Genomic DNA, 22574 nt, shown 5'->3' with positions numbered 1-22574 from the left:
AATCCTAGCATAATCATGGGACAATGGCCAACTGGAATGCCTTTGGATTGTGGGAGGAAACTAGAGCACCTGCAGGAAACCCACATGGTCGTGGGCAGCAGTGGCAAATGAACTTCGGTTGCTGGTGTTGTGCTAACCACTATGCTACTGTGCTGCCCCCTTGCCTTGCTTAGCAGCTTCATGTGCAGCTCCTTGTCACAGGACTTCTTAATATACAACACAACATCCACTGTCTCACCTTTGTCTATCCTGTCTGTTCTTTCCTCAAAGAATTCCAACAGATTTGTCGGGCAGATTTCCCCTCTCGGAATCCAAACTGACTATGGCCTATTTTACCATACGCCTCTAAGTACCCCAAAACCTTAATAATGAACTCCAAAATCTTTCCAACCACTGAAGTCAGACGAATAAGCCAGTAATTTCCTTTCTTCTGCCTCTCTCTCTTCTTAAAGAGTGGAATGATATTTTTAATTTAGTTAAGTTATTGATCATGTGATTTATTTATCAGTATGCAATCTGATGCTTAGTTATTTATCACACTGTATTTAACCTCACCACACCTCCAGTTTAATACACACCATCCCATCGTCTGAGAATATTCAGTGGATCAAAGTCTGTTTGTGAAGGACTTGCCAGCAGACCGGGCTTAAATTTGACTCCTCATACTCAGGCAGCCATTTGATACCCATTGCCAAGAATGCATCAGCATTTTAGTCAATTTGCTATTGTCTGTTTGCTGATTGGAGTGAATGGTAATTCAATGATTAGAAGTCAGACTGAATAATTTAGGAAAATAGACATTCTAATTCCCAGCTCCGACTTCTTGTGTGGGAGCTGAGAAGCAGGTTTGTGATCAAATTTAGCACACAAACCTCCCACGATGATAAACGGTTAACCCTTGTCCAACAGTGCATGAAATGGGAATGACCTGAGCTACATAGATGATCAGTGTTGCCCATGTGGCCCGACAGTAAAAATATGTTTAATTTCACTGCTGTGGTTACAGGGCATGGTCTGCGACTGTCAATCACATCACAAACCAGGAACTCTGCCAGAGCACAATCAATTCCAGTGGCTGTGAAAGGGTGGACACATAGAGTCATAGGGCACCACAGCACAGAAACAGGCCCTTCAGCCCATCTAATCCAGGCCAAAACTGCTATCCTGCCTAGTCCCATCAACCTGCACCTAGACCATACCCCTCCCATCCATGTACTTATCCAAACTATTCTTCAAAGTTGACATTGAAACTTCATCCACGGCATCTGCAGGCTACTCATTCCACAGTCGCACCACCCTCTGAGTCAATAAGTTCTTCCTCATGTTCACCGTTCACCCTTAACCCATGGCCTCTACATCAAGTCTCACCCATCCTTAGTGGAGAAAGCCAGTTTGCATTCACCGTATCTATACCCGTGTCAGGATGATAGGACACTTCACTCATGTTTTCAGAGAAATTAGTTTGGCCAGTAAATTTTAACATATCTATTGTGATTCAGGGAGGGGCAGAGAGACCTAATTTGGAGTATTCTGTGCGGTTATGGTTACCTACCTACTGGAGTGTTATCAATAGGATTGAAAGAATGCAGAGAAAATTTACAAGGATGTTGCCAAAACTTGAGGACATGAGTGATAGGGAAAGGTAGAATAGGTTAGGACTTAATTCCCTGGAATGTTGGAGGCTGAGTCATTTGATAGAGGTATACAAAATTATAAGGGAGATAGATAGGGTAAATGCAAGCAGGCTTTTTCCACTGAAGTTGAGTAAGACCACAACTAAAGGTTACGGTCTAAGGGTAAAAGGTGAAATGTCTCAGAAGAACATGAGGGTGAATTTCTTTACTCAGAGGGTAGTGAGAGTGTGGAACAAGTTGTCAGTGGAAGTGGTGAATGTGGGTTCGATTGCAACATTTAAGAGGAGTGATGGGGGTATAGAGGTCTACGGTTCATATGTAGGCCAATGGGACTAGGCAGATTAATAGTTCAGTACAGGCTAGATGGGCTGAAGGGTCTGCTTCTGTACCGTAGTGTTCTATGACTATGACATTTTGGCCCATCAGATCCACGCTCAGTAATCACGTCTGTTCCATTACTTCTCTTATTATTTCCTTGATGGTTGGTTGCAGTCAACCATCACTGCAGGACAATTCTTTATTCTTTTTAACTGTTGAATGCTGCTTCTTGTTACATGTGCACTGACTAAGACACTGCAGCAAATTCCAAACACATGGATAGGTACCATACCGTGAATAAAATTAGAACAGACTAAAGAACAGTGCAGCGCAGTACAGGCCCTTCAGCCCATGATGTTGTGCTGACCCTTTAATCTACTATAAGATCAATCTAACCCTCCCCTCCCACACAGCCCTCCATTTTCCGATCATCTATGTGCTGATCTAAGAATGTGTTATATGACCTTAACGTATCTACCTCTCCCAGCACCCCTGGCAGGCTGTTCCATCTCCCCCCCACCCCCCACTGTTCTCTATGAGAACTAATTACCTCTGACAACATTTTCCAGAGTGAAGGCAGTTTTACTACTCGGGGTAAAAGAGAGGCAAGACTGCACAGGCGCATGATGCCAACCAGTAGAGTGGGAAAAATTTAAAAAGGCAAGAAATCTCCAGCAGTTTTTGAATCAGAGCAAGAAGGCTGCGGGTGAACGGCTAAGGATTTCCAGAGCGAAGGCAGTTTTACTACTTGGGGTAAAAGAGAGGAAAGACTGCGCAGGCGCATGACATCAGGCAGTAGAACGGGAAAAGTTTAAAAAGACAGCCATATCCAGCGGGCAGCCGAGTGTGAGGTGGCAGAGTGATAGGGCTTTGGCTCAATGGGCTTAGGCGGTAATGGGACAAGGCAAGGTAGGTTTACCTGTATTAATTGTGGAAAGGAGGAAGTATGTGTGTGAGGCCAGTTTTCTGTGCTCGGTGTCAGATGTGGGAGGTCCTGGAGTCTGCCAGCCTCCCGGACGGCCATATCTGCACCAGGTGTGTCAAGCTGCAGCTCCTAAGGGACCAAGTTAGGGAACTGGAGATGCAGCTCGATGACCTTCGTCTGGTCAGGGAGAGCAAGGAGGTGATAGAAAGGAGTTACAGGCAGGTGGTCACACCGGGGCCACGGGAGACAGACAAGTGGGTCACAGTCAGGAGGGGGGAAGGGGAAGAGTCAGGTACTAGAGAGTACCCCTGTGGCTGTACCCCTTGACAATAAGTACTCCTGTTTGAGTACTGTGGGGCTGTGGGGGGGGGGGGGAGAACAGCCTACCTGGGGGAAGCGACAGTGTCCATGCCTCTGGCACAGAGTCCGGCCCTGTGGCTCAGAAGGGTAGGGACAAGAAGAGGAAGACAGTAGTAATAGGGGACTCTATAGTTAGGGGGTCAGACAGGCGATTCTGAGGATGCAGGAAATAAACTCGGATGGTAGTTTGCCTCCCAGATGCCGGGGTCTGGGATGTTTCAGATTGTGTCCAAGGTATCCTGGAGTGGGAGGGAGAACAGCCAGAGGTCATGGTACATATTGGTACCAATGGCATAGGTAGGAAGAGGGAAGAGGTCCTGAAAAAAGACAACCAGGAGTTAGGAAGGAAGTTGAAAAGCAGGATCTCAAAGGTAGTAATCTCGGGATTACTGCCTGTGCCATGCGACAGTGAGAATAGGAATAGAATGAGTTGGAGGATAAATGTGTGGCTGAGGGATTGGAGCAGGGGGCAGGGATTCAGATTTCTGGATCATTGGAAACTCTTCAGGTGTGACCTGTACAAAAAGGACGGGTTGCACTTGAATCCCAGAGGGACCAATATTCTGGCAAGGAGGTTTGCTAAGGCTACTGGGGAGAGTTTAAACTAGAGATGTTGGGGGGTGGCAACTGAACTGAAGAGACTGGGGAAGAGGCCTTTGGCTCACAAATGGAGAAAACTTGTAGACAGTGCAAGAGGGAGGATAGGCAGGTGATAGAGAAGGGACGCGCTCAGACGGAAGGTTTGAGATGTGTCTATTTTAATGCAAGGAATATTGTGAACGAAGTGTATGAGCTTAGAGCATGGATCAGAACTTGGAGCCATGATGTGGTGGCCATTACAGAGACTTGGATGGCTCAGGGACAGGAATGGTTACTTCATGCCGGGTTTTTGATGTTTCAGAAAGGAAGGGAAGGAGGCAAAAGAGGTGGGGGCATGGCACTGTTGATCAGAGATAGTGTCACGGCTGCAGAAAAGGTGGACTTCGTGAAGGGATTGTCTACGGAGTCTCTGTGGGTGGAGGTTAGGACGGGAAGGGGTCAATAACTTTACTGGGTGTTTTTTATAGGCCGCCCAATAGTAACAGGGATATCGAGGAGCAGATAGGGAAACAGATCCTGGAAAGGTGTAATAATAACAGAGCTGTCATGACAGGAGATTTTAATTTCCCAAATATCGATTGGTGCCTCCCTACAGCAAGGGATTTCGATGGGGTAGAGTTTGTTTGGTGTGTTCAGGAAGGTTTCTTGACACAATATGTAGATAAGCCTACAAGAGGAGAGGCTGTACTTGATTTGGTATTGGGGAAATGAACCTGGTCAGGTGTCAGATCTCTCAGTGGGAGAGCATTTTGGAGATAGTCATCATAATTCTATCTCTTTTGCAATAGCATTGGAGAGAAATAGGAAAAGACAAGTTAGAAAAGCGTTTAATTGGAGTAAGGGAAATTATGAGGCTATCAGGCAGGAAATTGGAAGCTTAAATTGGGAACAGATGTTCTTAGGGAAAAGTATGGAAGAAATGTGGCAAATGATCGGGGGTATTTGTGTGCAGTTCTGCTGCATAGGTACATTCCAATGAGACAGGAAAGTTATGGTAGGGTACAGGAACCATGGTGTACAAAGGCTGTAGTAAATCTAGTCAAGAAGAAAAGAAAAGTTTACAAAAGGTTCAGAAAGCTAGGTAATGTTAGAGATCTAGAAGATTATAAGACTAACAGGAAGGAGTACAGTAGATGTAGTGTATATAGATTTCAGCAAGGCATTTGATAAGGTATTGAGAAAGTAAGGAGGCTTGGGATCCAAGGGGACATTGCTTTGTGGATCCAGAACTGGCTTGCCCACAGAAGGCAAAGAGTGGTTGTAGATGGGTCATTTTCTGCATTGAGGTTGGTGACCAGTGGCATGCCTCAGGGATCTGTTCTGGGACCCTTATTCTTCATAATTTTTTATAAATGACCTGGATGAGGAAGTGGAGGGATGGGTTAGTAAGTTTACTAATGACACAAAGGTTGGAGGTTTTGCAGATAGTGTGGAGGGCTGTCAGAAGTTACAGCGGGACATTGATAGGATGCAAAACTGGGCTGAGAAGTGGCAGATGGAGTTCAACCCAGATAAGTGTGAGGTGGTTCAGTTTGGTAGATCAAATACAATGGCAGAATATAGTATGAATGATAAGACTCTTGGCAGTGTGGATGATCAGAGGGATCTTGTGATCCATAGGACGCTCAAAGCAGCTGTGCAGGTTGACTCTGTGGTTAAGAAGGTATACGGTGTATTGGCTTTCATCAATCATGGAATTGAATTTAGGAGCCGAGAGGTAATGTTGCAGCTATATAGGACCTTGGTCAGACCCCACTTGAAATACTGTGCTCAGTTCTGGTCGCCTCACTACAGGAAGAATGTGGAAGCCATAGAAAGGGTGCAGAGGAGAATTACAAGAATGTTGCCTGGATTGGGGAGCATGCCTTATGAAAACAGGTTGAGTGAACTCGGCCTTTTCTCCTTGGAGCGATGGAAGATGAGAGGTGACCTGATAGAGGTGTATAAGACGATGAGAGGCATTGATCATGAGGATAGTCAGAGGCCTTTTCCCAGGGCTGAAATGGTTGCCACTAGAGGACACAGGTTTAAGGTGCTGGGGAGTAGGTACAGAGGAGATGTCAGGGGTAAGTTTTTTATTCAGAGAGTGGTGAGTGTGTGGAATGGGCTGTCGGCAATGGCGGTGGAGGTGCATACGATAGGTTCTTTTAAGAGACTTTTGGATAGGTACATGGAGCTTAGAAAAATAGATGGCTATGGGTAACCCTAGTAATTTCTAAGGTAAGAACATGTTCAGCACAACTTTGCAGGCTGAAGGGCCTGTATTGTGCTGTAGGTTTTCTATGTTTCTAACCTCCCTATCCTTCCCTCCAAACACCTTAAAATTATGCCCCTCCTGCGTTAACCATCGCCACCCTGAGAAAATGTCTCTGGATAGGTATTCAATCTGTTCCTCTTTTCACCTTGTTCAGCTCCAACAAATCATCTCTCATCCTCCTTTGCCCCAAAGGGAAAAGCTCTGGGTCACTCAACCTGTCCTTATATCCTATATAAGCTATCCTCAGCCTAACCCTGTGCACCACACAGATGTGTGCTTCACCCCCCTGCTTTACACCTATGTCTGTGTGGCTAAGTACATCTCTAACACCATATACAAGTTTGCTGATGACACCACTGTTGTGGGCCATATCAAGGGTGGTGTTGAATCAGCATACAGGAGGGAGATTGGCTAATAACAACAAACTCTCACTCAGTGTCAATGAGACCAAGGAAACAATGTAGACTTCAGGGGAGGGAAACCAGCAGTCTATGAGCCAGTACTCATCAGAGGAGCAGAGATAAAGCAGGTCAATACTTCAAATTCCTGTGTGTCACTATCTCAGAAGACCTGTCCTGGACCCTTCATATAAATGTGGTTACAAACAAAGCACAACAGAGGCTCTACTTCCTCAGGGGTCAGCAGAGATTCAGCATAACATCAAAAACCTCGACAAACTTCTATAGGTGTGTGGCGGAAAGTGTGCTGACTGGCTGCATAATGGCCTGGTATCAGATCACCAATGCCTTTGAGGGTAAACTCCTACAAAAGTAGTATGTTGGGCCCATACATCACGGGTAAAGCCTTCCCACCCACTGAGCCGATCTACATGAAACATTTGTATAGAAAAGCAGCAACCATCATCAGTGACCCTCACCACCCAGGTCATGCTCCTTTCTCGCTACCGCCGTCAGCAAGAAGGTACAAGAGCCTCAGGACTCACACCACCAGGTTCAAGAACAGTTACTTCCCTTCAGCCATCTGGCTTTTCAACAAAAGAGGATAACTACCTGGTAGAGGCAGATACATCAGGCATTTCTTTAGCCAGAGGGCAGTGAATCTGTGGAATTCGTTGCCACAGACGGCTGTGGAGGCCAAGTTATTGGGTATATTTAAAGCAGAGGTTGATAAGTTCACGATTAATCAGGGCATCAAAGGTTACTGGGAGAAGGCAGGAGAACGGGGATGAGAGGGATAAATCAGGCATGATGGAATGGCAGAGCTGATTCGTTGGACAGAATGGTTTAATTCTGCTCCTATGTCTTGTGGCATTTCAGAAAGTCTTCAATAGGCACAAGGCTGAAAGACGGATTGGGCAGGGTTTGAGGTTTGTGAATTCTGTTCATTTTTCTTTTTTGTGGAGGGGGGGTTGATGTCTATTCTTTCAAAGACTTCATGCTTTTTCTGTATTTCATGGCTATCTGGTGAAGACGAATCTCAGAGCTGTATTCTGCGTGCATACTTTGAACCTTTGAAAGGAAAATGGAGGACTATGTGTGAGGGAAAGGCCAGATTGACCTTGAAGTAGGTTAAAAGTTCACAAGAACATTGTGAGCCGGAGGGCCTGTACTTCGCTGTAATATTCTATGTCCTATGTTTTAAAGTGGAAGGAAACTTTCTATTGAGATGGGAACATGCAAATTTAGCTGACACACGGTAAAATGAAGTAAAACCTTGACCATGAAGATCCTCTAAATGTGGTACTCACCAGCTTCCTGCAACGCAAGTGCAGGTTTCTTAACCTCATCCTGTGAACGTCCGTCGGTCACCGCAACAATCACCTTGGGCACACCCTTCCTCATGCCATTCGAGCGAATCAAGACGTTGTCGTTCATATATTTGAGAGCTCGGCCTGGAATATAAAAGGTAAATCTAGTGAGTCTGTATCTTGCTAAACCAAACAGCAAGTTTCCTCAGCGCTTCGTCTCATTGTGCGTGTCACAGATGAGGTGTAATGGGAAAGCCTACAGAGAGTAGTGGATACAGCGCGGCCCATCACAGGAAAAGACCTTCCCATCATAGAACACCTCCACAAGAAGTGCTACCACAGGAAAGCAGCATCCATCATCGAGGACCCCTACCATCCAGGCCATGCTCACTTATTGCCATTACCAGCAGGCAGGAGGTTTAGAAGCCTTAGGTCCCACACCACCAAGTTCAGGAACAATTATTACCCTTCAACCATCGGGTTCCTGAACTTCCTGGATAACTTCACTCACCACAACACTGAAGTGACTCCACAAACTATGGACTCACTTTCAACAACATGTTCTCAGTGTTATTTATTTATCTACCTGCTTTATTTATTTATTTATGTGCTTGTTTGTTTGTTTATTATTTATCCAATATTTTGTAGCTGCACTGTTTGTCCTCTTTTGCACGTTGACTGTTGTCTGTCTTTGTGCGTGGTTTTTCAATTAATTTTATTGTACTTCTTTGATCCGCTGTGAATGCCCACAAGAAAATGAATCCCAGGGTTGCGTACAGTGACACATACATACTCCGAAAATAAACTTACTGTGAAATTCGAACACAAAGTTGACATCAAAGCACACTGCTGAGGTCAGAGGTTAAAGGAGAGATTGAGTATGGATTAGAGAGTGTTGATTGTTTTCTGGCCTGTATATTAGTACAGAAGGTCTATGACCCTCTGAGGCCTTTTGAAATCCTGTGCATTGGAGCCTCCACACCAATCTGTTGTACAGAATACTCTCCACATAAAAGGTCTGTCTATATATTATTTATTAAGGTCCGTTGCCCAGATCGAAGAGCATGCCTTATGAGGATAGGTGGAGCAAGCTCGTGTTTTCCCTTCGAAGCGGAGGAGGACAAGAGGTGACTTGATAGAGGTGTACGAAGATGCCAAGAGGCATAGATAGAGTGGACAGCCAGTGTGTTTTTCCAAAGGTGGAAACAGCTAATACGAGACAGCATATTTTTAATGTAATTGGAGGAAGGTAGACAGATAGGTTCTTTACAAAGAGAGTGGCAGGTGTGTAGCGTGTCCTGCCAGGGGTGGAGGTAGAGGCAGGTACATTAGGGGCATTTAAAAGACACTTAGATAGACTCACAGGTGATAGAAAAATAGAGGGCTGTGTAAGAGGGAAGGGTCAGATTGGTCTCGGAGGAGGGTAAAATGTCAGCACTAAATTTATTTTATTTTATTCTATTTGGGGATACAGCTCAAAATAGGCCCTTCCAGCCCTTCATGCCACATCCCCCAGAAACCCCCAACAACCCTGATGGAACCCAAAGCTCTTCACGGGACAATATATGATGACCAGTTAAACTAGTAGATATGCCTTTGGACTGTGGGAGAAAACCAACACATTCTACAGAGAGGGCATACAGAGACTCCTGACAGAAGACGCTGGGATGGAACTCTGTCACCCCAAGCTCTAACAGCATTGCGCTGACCGCTACATTATCATAATTTAAATGATATCAGTAATTTCATCCGGAAAAATAGACATTTGCAGCTGCCAGTATTTGATAAATTTCAACATACAAACGTTTGTAGATAAGATCTCACTTTGGAAACATTAGAGGAAGTGACTAAGAGATTCTGTCTTTGCAAATGCCTCCATGGATACCGAGTATGCTCTGTTTTGAATAGTGTCTTTCAAAAGAGGATTACCCTCAAGATATAAATGAAAAGACTGTTTTCATTGTTGGCAAAATCAAGTTAAAACAACAGGTTCATTATTTTAAAAATTATGGTACCAGAGGACATTTTGTATACAGTATGTGTACTCTGATAAAGCCATGTGGCAGTCTAAGGCGCTGCATTAAGGCTCCAGTCTCCATGGACCCCACCACTGTCTTCGTGTGCATACCCTACCACTGTCTTCATGTGTCTATCCCACCACTGTCTTCATGTATCTACCCCACCACTGTCTTCCTGTGTATACCCCACCACTGTCTTCCTGTGTATACCCCACCACTGTCTTCCTGTGTATACCCCACCACTGTCTTCATGTGTATACCCCACCACTGTCTTCGTGTGTATACCCCACCACTGTCTTCGTGTGTATACCCCACCACTGTCTTCATGTGTATACCCCACCACTGTCTTCGTGTGTATACCCTACCACTGTCTTCGTGTGTATATCCCACCACTGTCTTCGTGTATCTACCCCACCACTGTCTTCCTGTGTATACCCCACCACTGTCTTCGTGTGTATACCCCACCACTGTCTTCGTGTGTATACCCCACCACTGTCTTCATGTATCTACCCCACCACTGTCTTCGTGTGTATACCCCACCACTGTCTTCGTGTGTATACCCCACCACTGTCTTCGTGTGTATACCCCACCACTGTCTTCATGTGTATACCCCACCACTGTCTTCGTGTGTATACCCTACCACTGTCTTCGTGTGTATATCCCACCACTGTCTTCGTGTATCTACCCCACCACTGTCTTCCTGTGTATACCCCACCACTGTCTTCGTGTGTATACCCCACCACTGTCTTCGTGTGTATACCCCACCACTGTCTTCATGTATCTACCCCACCACTGTCTTCGTGTGTATACCCCACCACTGTCTTCGTGTGTATACCCCACCACTGTCTTCATGTATCTACCCCACCACTGTCTTCGTGTGTATACCCCACCACTGTCTTCGTGTGTATACCCCATCACTGTGTTCGTGTGTATATCTGCCATTCCCCTTTGTATGGCGGTACGGTAGAATAGTGGTTTGCTTCACATTTCACTGCGCCAGTGATGGGGGTTCAAGTCCCACCGTTACCTGTAAGGTGTTTGTATGTTCACCCTGTGACTGTGCGGCTTCCCTCCCACATTCCATAGACGTACAGATTAGGCTTAATCAATCGTAGGCTTGCTATGTTGGCGCTGGAAGCATGGCGACACCTGGGGGCTGCCGCCATCACACCTCGGACTGGGTTGTTTGTTGATACAAACACCACATTTCACTATATGTTTCAATGTACTTAAAGGACTGAGAAAGAAGTGGGGAGATGAGGCCTTGATCTTTCCCACGCACCTGTCTTCATCTATCACCTTCCAGCTAGCCTCTTTCACCTCTCCCCACACTTTATTGTGGCATCTTCCCCGTTCCTTTCCTGCGCTAAAGAAGTGTCTCTGCCTGAAACGTCGACTGTTTATTCACTTCCATAGATGCTGCCCGATCTGCTGTTCCTCCAGCATTTTATGTGTATTACTTTAGATTTCCAGCCTCTGCAGAATCTCTTGTGTTTATAATCTTTATTTCATACTTTTTAAAAAATATATACATTTTCCCTTTAACAGTAGCATTGGAGAAACAGTCTGTTTAATGAGACCCACATTCCCAGGCCAGAAATTCTCCACTTGCAGGATGTGGAAAGTAAACTCAAAGCCCATGGGGAATTGGTGTTTCTAGTCTGCCACACAAATATTCAGACATAATACTTTGGTGACTCACTCTACAAAGGGCAGGATATGTGAGCCCTAATACTAATGGCCTCCATTCAGATTACATGAGAGCTCTGTGACTGGTTGCAAACAAACATGAAGACTTGTATCCCTGTGTCTCCTTAAGATAGGAAAATTGATGTAATTTGTCAGTGGAGCACTGGAAATAATGGATAATTGTCCCTTGACACCCCCTGCTCAGTGTTGACATTCCCACTTGATATTATGCTGGACAAAGACGTGCACCATGAATGTTTTCAAGAATAGTTACAATCAAAGGAGGTGGAACACACATTACAGAGTAGATACCTTGAATTTCGAAAGGCCGAGATATAGCAGATGTGGAGGTGATAGGAGAAACTTGGACCAGAGAGCACTGATTCAGATTAGAAGGATACCAATTTAGAAAAGAGATGAGAAGGAATTTCTTTAGTAGGTGGTAATGAATCTGTGGAATTCATTGCTACAGATTGCTGTGGAGGCCAAGTCATTGATTATGTTTTAAGTAGAGGTTGATAGGTTCTTGATTAGTAAAGGTGTCAAAGGTTATGAGTAGAAGGCAGGGGAACTGGGGCGGTTGAGCAGACTTAATGACCCAAATGGCCTCATTCTGCTCCAATACCTTATAGTCTTTTACAAAACTGGGAAGGAGCCTTTGATTGGGCTGGCTGCTTTACTGAAGCAGTGAGAAGTGTAGACAGAGTCCATGAAGGAGAGGCTGGCTTCTGCAAGGTAAAAACAGGAGATTCAGCAGATGTTCGAAATCCAGAGTAACACACACACAATGTGCTGGAGGAACTCAGCAGGTCAGGTAGCATCTATGGAGGGGAATAAACAGTCAACATTTCAGGCAGAGACTCTTCATTGGGACCAGGCATTTCTACAACATGCCTTCTTCAGACTTGATAGATGCTGCGGCACTTGCTGAGTTCCTCCAGCTGTGTGTGTGTGTGTGTTGCTCAAGATTTCAGATATCTACAGAATCTCCTGTGTTTACAAAGCAGGGAGCTCTGAACCTGTTGCCATCCTTGCCCCACTCCAATCATAACCCAGGTTTAAAAACAATGTAAACCTCAATACACATGCATAATGCATAAAGCTCTTGAGAAAAATAAAGAGCAGTGTTAATCTGTACCTGTCCTTGTGTTTCCTCCTTTGTACTGGATCATCTGCAGAGCAGCAAGAACTGTTCCTTTGTCATGGTAAGTGTTCAATTTAAACTCCGCTTTCGCATCATCACTGAACTGAACAAGTGAAATCTGTACAGAGAGAGAAACCATATTTTAAATTGCCAGGAATGCACAATAAAGGCCAGTATCATCATGAAGGCTCCTGCCCACCCTGCTCATGGACTGTTTGTCCAACTCCCATCAGGGAGAAAATGGTGTAGCATCCACACCAGGAACACCAGTCTCAAAAACAGCTACTTTCCCTAAATAGTAAGGCTGATCAACACCTTCACCCACTAATCCACCACTACTTTATTATTTCCTGTCAGTCACCTTATGTACAGCCTGGAGTCACTTTATGGATATACAATCGATCCATGAATATAAACTATCTTACCTTTTGTATTTTTGTGTGTTTTTAATTATTATTGTGTTCTTTATCTTTTGTAATTTTTTTGTGCTGCATCAGATCTACAGCAACAATTATTTTGTTCTCCTTCACACTCGGGAAAATACATTAAACAATCCTGAGTCTTGAACAATGTATTTTACACAAATATTTTAAAACATCTTTAAGAACATCTCATATTTAATGATGTGCACTGTTGTTGCATGATTATAATGTGGTGACCACTTCATACAAGCTAGCTTATAAAACACTAGTGACTTACCACCTACATTAGAAACTATAAGACATCCAGAACATATACAGACAGAGCACATAGAATAGTACTGTGCAGCACTGGCCCTTTGGCCCTCAAAGTTGTACCAGGCATTTTAGAATATAAAACAGTACAGCACAAGAAAAAACCTTTGGCCCACAATATTGTGTCAGACCTCGTAAATTAGTAATCAAGTTATTGCAACTTACTTTCTCTCAGCTCAAGCTGGTAAAACTTGAGGCACGGGCACAGCCAAGCACACTAAATTACTAGGCACTTTCGGACTATTCTAGTTTCTGCAGTTTTGCATCGATGTTGCTATGTAGGCCTAATTGTTTAATGTTGTTATGTAGTGACTTTGGGATTGTAATGGTTGTCAATATTACTATCAGGAGAATGTCTACTCTTTCAATTTCCTCTTTTAATTCAGCATATTTCTGGTGTTTTCACTTATTAATTTCTGTAAGATGTGTGTTTCGAATTATCATTATTGCCACCCAGCAATCCCCCAATTTAAACCTGGCCTAATCATGAGATAATTTACAATAACCAATTAACCTACCTACAAGTACACCCAGAGGAAACCCATGTGGTCACGGGGAGAACATACAAACTCCTCACAGGCAGTGGCTGGAATTGAACCCCGGTCGCTGGTACTGTAAACCATTGTGCTAACCACTACACTACTGTGCTGCCCATTTTCCTCACATTCTTGTGCCTATCTAAATGCCTGTCAAAATCTCTAATACAGGGGTTCCCAACCTGGTTCATAGACCCCTTGGCTTAATGGTATTGGTCCAAGGCATAAAGGAACAGTTGGGAATTCCTGCTTTAATATTTCTGCCTCTACCCTCTCCCCAGGCAGCACATTTCAGGCACCTACCTGTGTAGAAAACTTGCCTCTCACATGTCGTTTGCAATTAATCCCCTCACCTTAAAGGTACTTTTAACCTACTCTGAGATCAATCTTATTCTTCACTCCCACATAGCTTTATATAATCATCTCTTAAAAGTCCCTAATATATTTGTGTCTGCCTCAATTACCACCATGGCAGTGCATTCTAATCACCCACCACCCCCATCATCTTCATTATCATCAGGTGCCTTTTCATGATCTCATACATTATTTCTCTTTTTGTGCTTGCTCTGTTCATGACATCCTCGTTAGATATTCGTTTCGTCCATGATCTTCTTTGCATCCTCCTCAAAAACCACATCTCTGCTGCTACAATTTGTTTCCTCATGTTACTGGATATTGTCCAACATTCTGGGCCATATATAACATAACTGAATAAATCATCCACCACTCTCTGTATAAAAAACCTACCTCTGACATACCCCTATGCTTTCCTTCAATCACCTGAAAATCATGTTTTCTCATATTAGCTATTTCCACTCTGCTGAGGGCTGTCCCCTCTACTTCTGCCTCTTATCATCTTGTACATCTCTATCAAGTCACCTAACATCCTCCTTCAGTCCAGAGAGGCAAAGGCCTATCTTGTTCACCCTATAGTCATAAGACATGCTCTCTAACCCAGGAAGCAAACTTTAATAAATAATATGCATGCAGGCCTCTTATGTGAAGAGCATTCTGACTGTTTGCATCACAGTCTAGGATGGAGACTCCAATACACAGGATTGCACGAGGCTGCAGAGGGTCTGGACTCAGTCATCTCCATTAAGGGCACTTCAAGGACATCTTCAAGGGCTGATGTCTCAGGAAGACACCATCCATCATGAAGTATCCTCACTGTCCGGGACATACCCTCTTCTCATTACTACAAATAGCATGGAACTACAGGAGCTTGGAGAGACACACTCAACAATTCAGGAACAGCTTCTTCCCCTCACCAGCAGATTTCTGAATGGTCCATGGCCACTCCTCCCAATAGATAACATCTCTAATGGGGAAATATTTCAATGTCTCATTCCTGTCCAGCATTAAGTCTTGAATCTATTCTTGACTTTTTTTTAATGTTCACTCCTCTCTTATGTATGCTATATGTGCCTTGCGCTGTGTGTGACTGCTGGCATTGTGTTTTGCACCTTGGCCCCAGAGTAACACTGTTTCATTTGGCTGTAATCATGGGTATGGTTGAATGACAAACTTGAACTTGAACGTGAAGATACCATCTCTTACACAATGGTGGTAGTACTTGACTGCATAAGAAACAACGTCAATTTTGTTTTTCAAGACAGTGATGGAGTGAAGTCTCACACGCACCTGCATTCCATTTGGGCTGATCTCATCGAGAGCCCCAATAGTGTCGAAACAGAATTGCAAGACCTTGTGGAAGTTTTCGTCCCCAATACTCCAAGAGCCGTCAACCAAGAACACCAGGTCGGCCTTTGCACCCAGGCAGACTGATGGTTAAACAAAAAAAAGCACAACAAAAAATCAACATCAGCTCTTTCCCCCATCACCCTCTGTACAAATATTTTAAAAGTTCATTGGAAAATTTCTATTGAAAGATACGTGCTTCAAAAAACAGATGGTTAAGATGCTCATTGGAAATAGAACCTGTAGATTGGCAAACGGCCAAGGGAGTACACAACATCAGTAAAACCGAAGAGCAGATTATTGACTACAGGTTGAAGAAACCACGGTCCACGAGCCAATCCCCATATGGGGATCAGAGGTGAAGAAGGTCAATAACTTTAAATCCAAGGCATTATTATATCAGAATGGCTGCCTTGGGACCAGCATGCAAGAAGGCACAACAGCGCATCTAGTTTCTTAGAAGTTTGTGCAGATTTGGCATGTCACCTAAAACTTTGACAAACTTCTATCAATGCACAGCGGAGATGATCCGAACAGGTTACGTCATGGCCTGGTAAGGAAACACCAATGTCCAGGAATGGAAATGTCTACATAAGTTGGTGGATACAGCCCAGTCCATCATAGGGAATGCCCTCCCCACTTTGGAGCACATTTACAAGAAGAGCTGTCACAAGAAAATAGCATCCACCATCGAGGATTCCCACCATCCAGAGCATGCTCTCTTCTTGCTACTACCACCAGGAAGGAGGTACAGGAACCTTAGGTCCCACACCACCATGTTCAGGAACCATTATTACCCTACAAACATCAGTATCCTGAATCAGTGTGGATAATTTCACTCACCTCAATGCTCAACTAACTCCATAACACATGGACTCATTTTCAAGGACTCTACAACACATGTTCTCAGTATTATTTATTTACTTTTTTAAAATTATTTGCATGATTTGTCTTCTTTTGCACATTGGCTGTTTGCCAGTCTTTATTATTTATAGATTTTCATAAACTCTATCACATTTCTTTATTTTCCTGTAAAAGCCTGCACAAAAATGAATCCCTAAGCACCAAACTCAATGGTGGGTCCTGTTGTAAATGGTCTGGAACGTGTCTTGTAATGTAATATCCAGAATAAAGTCTAACCAGAGTTAACAAGCTTTTTGTCTTGGAAGCTTGAACCTATCTTTCTTTGTTCAGATATTTTTGACCTGTTGTATTTTTGTCTGGACAAAATACAGAATTCAATATCTCTCCTCCATGATCAGCCACTGAAATACAATCTTTTGCTTTTGCATGTGTACATGGGCTGTTGGTACAGACAAAGTTGAAAAAAAACTCACCTTCCTGAGCAGGTGGGATAGTCGGTGGTGGGGGAGGAGATGGTGGTTCTGTTGGAGGAGTTGTTGGACGGATCACTGCAAAGGAATCAGATAGGCGTTTGTGAATTATATTAAACTTAAGCAGGTCATAAAATGAACAGTTTTACATGGCAGTTTCTGGGTCGAGTCACAAAGTCCAGAGAGACACCAAGTACAAACAATGAAGTACCATGTAATGGCCATTCGGAGTTGGAGGAGATGCTCATTCCTTCTACCAGTCGTCAACAGTGGCTTCAGTAGCAGAAGATCATATGGAAAACATGGCATTCTTTCTCCGTAAAATCATACAGAAAATACCAGTCATTTCAACAAAGTATATTCACAGTCATACCTACATCTGCCCTTCTGTAAGGGAAACCAGAAACCCTAAGGATAGGGTTAACATATAGTGGACAAGTTATTGGGTATTTTTAAAGTGAAGGTTGCTAGGTTCTTGGTGAGACAGAGCATCAAAAGTTATAAGGGATTGACACGGATAATAAATCAGATATGATGGAATGGCGGAACAAAAACAATGGGCTGAATGGCCTAATTCTGTTCTGATGTGTTATGGGCTTATAGTCTCCTCCAATAGGAAAGTTTTCTTTTTTTCAGTACATTGGTGGGATGGTAGAAGACCCAACTACACCCCTTATTCTTGGACCAGTGGGACAGATTTACATTGGTACAGGAACGTTTCCACCCCTCCAGCCCCCTGTTACCTCCCCTCCTCCACTCACTCTATCTTGCCCATCACGCATATACCCTTCCCACTGGGTCCCCATTCCCCACTGTTTCCATTTGCCCACCCCACCTCCCTCACTCGTTTCCATGCTGCACCTCCTCTCCCATCAGACTTCTCCATCTGCAGCCTCTTGTCACCTTCATTCTCACTTCCTGACCTCCTTCATTATTTATACTCCTCCCTCCTTCACCTTTCCTCACCAAGTTCATCTTTCTGCTTGCCAGCTCTTGCTCCATCCCTTCATCCCACCTCATTATAGACTGGCCACCTTCCCTCTACCATAAGACTATAAGACATAAGAGCAGAATTAAGTCATTTGGCTCATTGAATCTGCTTTGCCATTCCATCATGGCTGATTTATTATCTCTCCAAACCCCATTTTCCTGCCTTCCCATAGCCTTTGATGCCCTGATAGATCAAGAACCTATAGCTTCTGCCATAAATATACCCAACAATTTGGCCTTCACAGCCATCTGTGGTAATGAATTTCACAGATTCACTGACTAAAGAATTCCTCATCTCTGTTCAAAAGGAATGTTCCTCTATTCTGAGGTTGTGCCCTGTGGTCCTAGAATCATCCACTATAGGAAAGAATCTCTCCACATCCACTCTATCTAGTCCTTTCTATATTCGATAGGTTTCAGTGAGATCCCATTCATTCTTCTAAAATCCAGCGAGTACAGGCCCAGAGCTAACAAGAGCTCCTTATACATACATTAACACTTTTATTCCTGGAATAATTCTTTAACCATTGCCAGCATAGCCTTTTTTTAGATAAGGAGCTCAAAACTCCTCTCTGTTCCAGGTGACGTGAAGGGTCTCAACTCAAAATGTTGACCGTCCATTCCTCTCCACACTTGTTGCCTGATTTGTAGAGTTCTTCCAACTGCTTGTTGCCTAGTTCAAACTCCATCACCTGCTCACTCCTCTGACTCTAAAGATGTAAAGCTGGATCTTCTCAATTCAATAGCGACTGATCTGTCCCATCACTCTGGAGACACAGGAGACTGCAGATGCTGGATCTTGCAGTGAAAAATCAGACTGCTGGAGAAACTCAGCAGGTTTAGCAATGGGCGAGATATCCTACATCTATTTACTTGTTTCATTCCTAAATCATGATACTTCCATAATCCGTTAGGAAGGCACAGTTCAACCACTCTTGGTGGTGAGGAAGGAGAATGCATTGTTAGCATTCATTTCAAAAGAACTGCAATGTAAAAGCAAGGATATATTGTTGAGGCTTTATAAAGCACTGGAGAGACCTTACTTGAAGTATTGTGAGCAGTTTTTGGCTCCTTATTTAGCTAATAAGGGATGTGCTGACATTGGAGAGGGTTCAGAAGAGATTTGTGAGAATGATTCTGTGAATGAAAGGGTTATCATTTGAGCATTGATGGAAGGCTCTGGGCCTGTACTCGCTGTAATTTAGAAGATTGAGGGGGGATCTCATTGAAACCTATTGAATATTGAAAGGCCTAGATAGAGTGGATGTGAAGAGGATGTTTCCTATTGTAGGTGAGTCTAGGACCAGAGGGCACAGCCTCAGAATAGAGGGACGTCCATTTAGAACAGAAATCAGGCGGAATTTTTTTAGCCAGTGGGTGGTGAACATGTAGAATTTATTGTCTCTGATGACTATAGAGCCCAAGTTACTGGGTGCATTTAAGGTGGAGGTTGATAGGTTCTTGATCAGTCAGGGCATGAAAGATCATGGGGAGAAGGCAGGACAATGGGGTTGAGAGGGAAATGGATCAGCCATGATGAAATGGCAAAGCAGACTCAGTAGGCCAAAGGGCCGAATTCTGCTCCTGTGTCTCGTGGATTTTGGTGTCTCCATTGTACATCAATGACTCTGCTGTGAAGAGGAGTCCTTGGTGTACTAATAATGGAAATTCTCACCTGGGCCCACAACACCTCCTCATTAGTCATGAAAGCCCTGCACTGTCTATCCTTTCTGAGGAGACTGAGACTTGCAAGGCTCCCTGCCCCCATTCTAACAACTTGCTACAGGAGCACCATTGAGAGTGCCTTGTCCGGCTACATCATTGTGTGGTACAATTGCAGCAAGGCATCAAGCCACAGGACCCTACTGAGGACAGTAAAAGTCACCGAGAGGATCACCAGTGTCTCTTCCACCCCCATCCCCCAACTATTTGTGATATTTACTGGGACCATTGTAGATGAAGGGCCTAAAGCATGGTTAAGGATCCCGACCACCCATCCCACAATCTCTCTGACCCACTGCTGTCAGGCAGGAGATACAGGAGGATCAGGTCTGCAACTCCACACTGGGAAACAGCTTCTTCCTTCAGGCTGTGAGACTAATGAGTACCCTGCCACCACCGAGGTCTCATCACTGGGACTCGGATCTGTTTACCTGTGCTGCACATTTCACGTGCATTTTGAATTATATTAACTTATTTGATGCCCTCTTTTCATTACTACCATCAGGGAGGAGGTACAGGAGCCTGAAGGCACTCTCTGAATGAGTCAGGAACAGTTGAATCTGATTTCTGAATGGACATTGAATCCATGAACACTATTCTTTTTTTCACACTACTTATTTAACTATATATATGTATATATTTACTGTAATCCATGTTTTTCTCTACATTATTATTATTAATTGCCTTGTACTGCTGCTGCTAAGTTAACAGATTTCATGACATATGCCGGTGATATTAAACCTGATTCTGATTTTATGTGCTGTGTCGTATTTATTCTAAGTGCACATGATCTGCAGGAATGTTGTTTCATTTGGTTGTAAATATGTACAGTCGGATGACAATAAACTTGAACTTGCACTTGAATACAAACAAAATTCAGTTTTGAAATATTCAGCTGACCCCAGCCTGAATAACTGATTTGACCCGTGAGTTTGACTTCATTACCTTCTGCTCATCTCATACAAAGTTGGCTGCTGTCCAGCTCCCTGTAGCTACACATTTACATACAGTCACAGTGTCATAGAACACTTCAGTGCAGAAACAGGCCCTTCAACCCATTTAGTCAGTGCTGAACTCTTAATCTGCTGAGTACCATTGACAGCCCTCGGACTATAGCTCTCTATACCCCTTCCATCCATGTATTTACCCAAAATACTCTTAAATGTTGAACTCAAACCCATATCCACCACTTCCACTGGCAGTTCATTTACAACTGCACCACCTTCTGAGTAAAGAAGTTTCCCTTCATGTTCCCTGACAACATTTCACCTTTCGCCCTTAACCCATGCTATCTAGTTATAGTCTCACCCAACATCTGGATGCTTACATCCAACTCATTGACCCCGACTGACACATCCAGATAAAGACAGCAACATGCACAAAACACTGGAGGGACTCAGCAGGTCGGGCAGCATCCGTGGAAACGAACAGTCAACATTTCGGGCTGAGACCCTTCGTCAGGACATACAAAGGGTCTCGGCTCAAAACGTTGACTGTTCGTTTCCACGGATGCTGCCCGACCTGCTGAGTTCCTCCAGCATTTTGTGCGTGTTGCTTTGACCCCAGCATCTGCAGAATATTTTGTGTTCGGATAAAGACAGCACTAGGCAAGGTCGAGCATGAGAATGCAATAGCAAATCTGGTAGCCCGAACACTTGACAGTCCAGTTCTTCTACCTCAGAGAAAAGTCTCACTTCCACCACTTAATGTGCCAGACCATTTGGCTGTCTTTGAATCAGCAATGCAAAGGTGGAAAGTGTCATGGCTGGTAGATCAATGCTGGAAGTCCTACACTGATGACTCCATAAAATGTCTCCATATCTTTGATATAGTACAGTTCTTAAGCTATTTGCTGATAGACATAGAACACATTCTCCAGAGAACCACAACCTTGCCATGGTTTGGAGGCTTGCATGCCTCAATGACCTAGAAAGCTGTGTTAGCCGGAGTCAGGGCTTTATGCTTTGGCTCTTGGTCACGTCACTCATGCCAAACAGGTCAAAGGTAGAGGCCAGACCCAGGGTGATCCAACGGTTCTCCAGGTTCAGGGGTTCAGCTCAGGGCTAACAACCCTGACTGGAAAAACAAAACTGTTATGGAAACAGCAATGAAGAATCCTTCTACATCTCAGTGTGACAGTATTCCTGAGACTCCACTATTGTGCATAGTTTTGGTCTCCAAATTTGAGGAAGGACATTCTAGCTGTTGAGGGAGTGCAGCGTAGGTTCACGAGGTTAATTCCTGGGATGGTGGGACTGTCATATTTTGAAAGATTGGAGCAACTGGGCTTGTATACACTGAAATTTAGAAGGATGAGAGGGGACCTGATTGAAACATATAAGATTATTAAGGGATTGGACACGCTAGAGGCAGGAAACATGTTCCCGATGTTGGGGGAGTCCAGAACCAGAGGCCACAGTTTAAGAATAAGGGGTAGGCCATTTAGAATGGAGTTGAAGAAAAACTTTTCCGTCCAGAGACTTGTGGATCTGTGGAATGCTCTGCTTCAGAAGGCAGTGGAGGCCAATTATCTGGATGCTTTCAAGAAAGAGTTAAATAGAGCTCTTAAAGATAGTGGAGTCAAGGGATATTGGGAGAAGGCAGGAACGGGGTACTGATTGTGAATGATCAGCCATGATCACAGTGAATGGCGGAGCTGGCTCAAAGGGCCGAATGGCCCACTCCTGCACCTATCGTCTATTGTTGTCTATTGACTTGCATGACTCACAGTAGGGAAAACCAAGCTACTGACACAATAAAGGAAGTCCTGGGCACTGCCAGAGATGATGGACCTTTATTGCCAGTGGTGTAATGGACAGTAGGTAGGTTGTGCCAACAGCTAAACCTGCTCCAAGATCAATCTAACCCTTCCCTCCTACATAACCCTCTATTTCTCTTTCACCA

General features: G+C 44.0%; 1 protein-coding gene across 3 annotated transcripts in view; it reads right to left on the bottom strand.

Moving 5' to 3' along the window:
• The window catches only part of col12a1a (collagen, type XII, alpha 1a), a 393755-nt gene that overhangs the window by 130126 nt on the left and 241055 nt on the right, over window positions 1–22574 (bottom strand). For all 3 annotated transcript variants that reach the window (XM_072264772.1, XM_072264773.1, XM_072264774.1), the window contains 4 exons: window positions 16962–17036; window positions 15568–15707; window positions 12648–12771; window positions 7803–7946 (listed from right to left, as the gene is read on the bottom strand). In XM_072264772.1, coding sequence (XP_072120873.1) covers window positions 7803–7946; window positions 12648–12771; window positions 15568–15707; window positions 16962–17036 — 483 coding nt within the window. The remainder of the gene's footprint in view (window positions 1–7802; window positions 7947–12647; window positions 12772–15567; window positions 15708–16961; window positions 17037–22574) is intronic.

The sequence above is a fragment of the Mobula birostris genome, chromosome 8 (genome assembly GCF_030028105.1).
Source record: "Mobula birostris isolate sMobBir1 chromosome 8, sMobBir1.hap1, whole genome shotgun sequence".
NCBI lineage: Eukaryota > Metazoa > Chordata > Chondrichthyes > Myliobatiformes > Myliobatidae > Mobula > Mobula birostris.
The sequence above is the reverse complement of the archived record's forward strand: the minus strand, read 5'-3'. Positions and strand labels throughout refer to the sequence as shown.